A 5,092-nucleotide genomic window follows, 5' to 3' on the forward strand; every position below is an offset into this window, starting at 1 on the left:
TGAGTGTGATTTGGATTTGGTATTGATTTAGACGAAAAATGTACGGTTTAAATATTCGAACTATGTAGCAGAAAACACGCACGCATGCATTTCTACTAGTATAACCACAGATAGCGACTTTTTCTCATGTTTCAATATACATATTGTTTAAACGTTAGATAATCATACCGGTGCATATACCTACAGTTTTTGTACTCACCCTCACTGTCCGAGCGCAGTGTTTCCGTATTCGGGTATTTCTTTCAAAAGAATATAGAAGCATCGAGACTATCTTGGGATCATGAAATGCTACATTTACTACTCACTATGCTTTGAGATCATGGCGTTCTACGCTCATATTGCTATCCTCTCCATCAAAATATACGAAATTGTTGTAAGGAATTTCCTTCCGGGATGCCACCTACAAAAAGCGAAGTGGTTACGAAATGAACACATTGTATATCCAACCTATGAAAAGCGAAGTAGTTACAAAATGAACACATTGTATATCCAACCTATGGAAAGCGAAGTAAATACGAAATGAACACATTGTATATCCAACCTATAGAAAGCGAAGTGAATACGAAATGAACACATTGTATACCCAGAAGCCATTTCAGGCACACGACCGCTCGAATGGCCATCCCAGAGTACAAAACGACAATTTGTGCTACAGACACCATATGCTGACCTAAAAACATTACTAGCGGGAGAACACGAGTTGAAATAGCAATATATCAGCAAAGAAATCGTTCAATACTCTTGTCTATCATGTATCAGTGCTTACCATCTGCCAAACCTCTTGTGACACAGCTGCTTCGACAAACACAGAAACACGATCGCCGTTCCGTGGCGCAATAGAAACACATTAACATAAAGAGATTGTGCGAATGTGCACGAGCGGGGGTTCACACAGTGCGACTAACTAATTTGCCTTGAGAATCTCTTGACCAAGCACTCCTCCCACTATCGCAGCCGCTGGCCCGTATGAGATATTGCCGCACTGGCTTAGGTGGCTGTGTAGATAAGAAGGTGGGTACAAGATATTTAATGTATGTTGAGGACTATATGTAAATTTAAGACTTTGAACTGCTCGAATAGTGATCGAGTGACGGATAGTGACACACACCGTAACAGTATCACCCGAGCATAGCACAATGATTGCTGCGCTAAGTGAACTGTTTAGAGTAGAACGTACAGCTTCTTGGCTATGAATTTGGCTATGAATGTTCGGTTTTATGTACTGCATATAATAACGAATATGTCTTATTACAGGTTCTCGTCAGAACATAACATAGTCAGGCATCTCATCAGCCGAAACGCGAACGAGCGCTCTCGCATGACCCCTCCTCTAATGTACACAGCATCAACCGAAACACGCTATCCATATCAAAGAATATGGTGAGAATATGACCAACGTGTCATGTGTATATAACTGAAATGGCCACGTCCTTATCAAACAGTACGAGTGGATATCACAACGGCAACTCTGCTATACGAAACACACTACAAGCACCGACACAGATCATCTCGCACAATGTATCCGAAAAAGTACACACAAGCGGCAACAATACAGCAGCCTAGTACGAAGTCATGCGGGTATGCAACTTCGTGTACCTTATCTGCGCATCGGTTATAGTTGCAATGTCCAGCTTGTTCTCTTCCACATACGCGTTCCTCAATTTAATCATCTTCTGAACATCCCCTTCTTGCTCATATGTCGGCCACCGTCCATTGGCGCTGTGAAACCGATGTAGTACAAACACTCCGTGGCGTATCCATGACAACACATGTCTTCTAGACTGCTTGTGCGCAATTGAGTCTGTGTGTACTGCTTCCTCCAGTGACGGGTACTTTGTGGTGGCTGTGAGCGTCTTTGTTTCTTGGTCCTGTAGAGATGTGTTGAGCAACACATACAGTTTCAATCAACGAGAGCGGCGCCAGAGAAGTATCGTAGCCACAAAGAATATGAAATTCGTGATATTTGTACGTATAAGAAAGAATGTGGATGGCTTTTGCATTATCTGTAAGCTTTACGCATAGAGTATACATACGTACACGTTCCTATACTGATGTGACAAACTAGTTTTCTAAATACACAATATTTGACACCCTAACAATATAACGTTCCCGTCCTTGATATTATATATATATATATGCTGGACAACTATGAATATTTTATTTGGATTGAGTCGGTGCTCATAGAAACTGATGGGATGATTTCAACTTTAGATAGACTTGCATAGAAACGTTTTTCGATATACAAACGGATGTAACGATGGTCAATCCAAAGATCTATATTTCGACTTGCAAATGGCTTTAAAACTATATATTTGCACGTATATAGTAGACCATACTTATATATATATATATATATATATAATATACATATATATATATATATAATATACATATATATATATATAGATATATATATATATATATATATATATATATATATATATATATATATATATATATAGTATATATATATATATATATATATATATATATATATATGTTTTGTTTCAATATGTATGCGCATGCACATGTACACAGAGTCTACACACGCTGTTCTACACATTACTATACAGACGGAATTCACATTCCGGCACAATTGGTTATAAAGTATGTGGTAATTTTGAATACAATGCGCGGTATTGAATAGCATTGATGCAATGCCGTTGTAACACAAAACGTCTTGTTTTCTTCTCAAATGTCCTGTATGTGGATGCTCTACAATAAAATCTACCGCTAAGCTCCTCAGGCTATTTTAGTAACCAACCGAATAATCAACGTACAATTCAGCAACGGAACAATCTTTAAAACTTACCTTCGTTTGGTCATATATGTATTCAAAATTATCGCCAAGATCTTCAAAGAAGAATCCATAGTAACCGTGCAACCCAGCCCAGAAGAACAACACTCCGGCTTCTCTGGCAATCCGATTGACTCGCATAGCTGTACATTTAACAATATTCACATTAGGAGGTCCGCATCGCATCAAACGATAATCTTGTGGTACATGCCAATGCAATTGTGGGGTTGCTGTATGATGCATATGTTATAGTAGCCTTATTAAAAAAAGCATATAGTATATGTCTAAGGATGCTATGTGATGGATATTTATAGTAGCCTTATTAAAAAAATCATAAGAGTATATGTTTAAAGCTATGTGATGCATATTTTTAGTAGCCTTATTATAAAAACCAGATAGTATATGTTTAAGGTTGCTGCGTGTTGTATATTTATAGTAGTCTTATTGAAAGAATCATATAGTATATGTTTAACCAAGGGTAACATTCGTATAGCAAAGCAATAACAAATGCTGCAAAGTTACTGCACGTATATTTTAAAAGCCAAATTACACCTAATCACAACACGAGCCTGAAGGAACTCGAACTGAATACTCGGCAAGTGTCAAGTGGCGTGTATTGTGTAGGTGAGAAAGATACAGAATATGTAACAATTCCTCCGAGACAAAATAATATACAATGCTGCATGAATACCACGCATGAGGTTTTCAAAAGAAGATATGCGACCAGTGGCAGGCGAAAAGCACATGCGATAGATTTTGACCTGACCAGAGATACACACAGGTCCTTCTGAATGTACTCCACATTAAAATTGGTGGTAGATAGCTTACGTTGAGCATATACACCACAAGACAGGACAGGACGCGGGTGCCTGTGCGCAAAACATTCCACACTTTGACAATTTATACACCTGATATCTTACTCCACACAATACCTGTGGCTAATTCAGTGTCTGTGAGGCATATAATATTGAACTGTTTGAAATAGTCGTCTGATTTGCTGTCAATGATATCTGTATCGACGTGCAGCTTCACGCGCGGGTTGAGATCCTGTTAAACGGAACCAACATCCGAAGGATGAGACCCACATTTCCCAATCGAACGAACCCACACGACACTTTCCCAGTCAAAAGAATTGTTATAGAAAGATATAAATAACCGGAGACACACCTCGCTATTTAGGGGCCTATACATGGTTACATTTCGTCATTTAGGGGTCTATACATGTTTACATATCGCCATCTTTTTTTTGTTATCAAATGGCGGTCTGAGGACGCATGCAGAGGAACTCACAAGCTCAAATACACATAGAGTCCACGATAACAGCCAAGCAATCATTAACAGGGCATGCGGACGAGCTGTTGCAGGGTGGCAATTAGGTGAACGAATCCCGTGATAATACTTGCAAGAATGGCATACATGATTACAGTAGCTGCACTAGAATACGTACGTTTCGTGAACAAATGAATGAAAATCTCCATACAAAGACTAGAACAAATCAATTCGCATAAAGGTGTTGGAACCATTCCTGTTCAAAGCCAGCATTGAATGCAATCGAAAGCGATGATGGGTAGGGCAAGCGCAAGAAGTGTATATTAACTACTCACCATGACTGATGTAAGTCTGTGAAAACGTTGCTGATGGCAATACCAGTCTCCGCTTGACCACAACCCTTGGGGTGGCAAAAACACGTTAACTACATGTATATTTGAATATACATTGCTTGTGTTGTGCAATTTATCTGACAATCATCAATCAGACGTTTCAAATACATTCATATATTATTGCTTACCTGGAGGCGACCAAGCGCGGCCTGTACCCGGTTTAACCCTACAGCGGTCGCTTTATCACTGAGGAACGTGCCGGTGAGGTCGGCGGGTTCTACTGTGTGGTGGTCTAAGATTGTAACACTACCAACTCCTGCAAGAACTATCGTTTTCAGTACTTCGTTGGCCAGAGCCTTCACACCATCTACTAGGATGTGGGCAGATGACATCCTAGTAACAATAGTGGTATAGGGTTTTTAGGTTACAGAATACAGTCATTTTGTGATAAACAAATTAAAAGCTAAGGAAATTCAAAGCAAACTCAAGTGTGTGTTAGTATGATATATATATATATATATATATATATATATGTAAATATATATGTATATATATATATATATATATATATATATATATATATATGTATATAATTTATTATATACATATTTAATTATATAGATATATATAGATATATATAAATATATGTATATATATATATACATAAGTATGCGTGTAGGTTTGTGAATATATA

General features: G+C 38.1%; 1 protein-coding gene across 1 annotated transcript in view; it reads right to left on the bottom strand.

The window, feature by feature from the left end:
• Positions 1-771: 771 nt before the first annotated feature.
• SARC_00414 (hypothetical protein) overlaps positions 772-5,092 on the bottom strand; it is a gene marked incomplete at its 5' end in the record, with an annotated part of 6,366 nt that continues 2,045 nt past the window's right edge. The window contains 5 exons of the mRNA XM_014305906.1: positions 772-995; positions 1,597-1,868; positions 2,813-2,940; positions 3,730-3,844; positions 4,587-4,791. Of these exons, the coding sequence (XP_014161381.1) occupies positions 905-995; positions 1,597-1,868; positions 2,813-2,940; positions 3,730-3,844; positions 4,587-4,791 (811 nt within the window). The 3' untranslated portion in view covers positions 772-904. The remainder of the gene's footprint in view (positions 996-1,596; positions 1,869-2,812; positions 2,941-3,729; positions 3,845-4,586; positions 4,792-5,092) is intronic.

This window comes from Sphaeroforma arctica, assembly GCF_001186125.1.
Source record: "Sphaeroforma arctica JP610 unplaced genomic scaffold supercont1.12, whole genome shotgun sequence".
Classification (NCBI taxonomy): Eukaryota; class Ichthyosporea; order Ichthyophonida; genus Sphaeroforma; species Sphaeroforma arctica.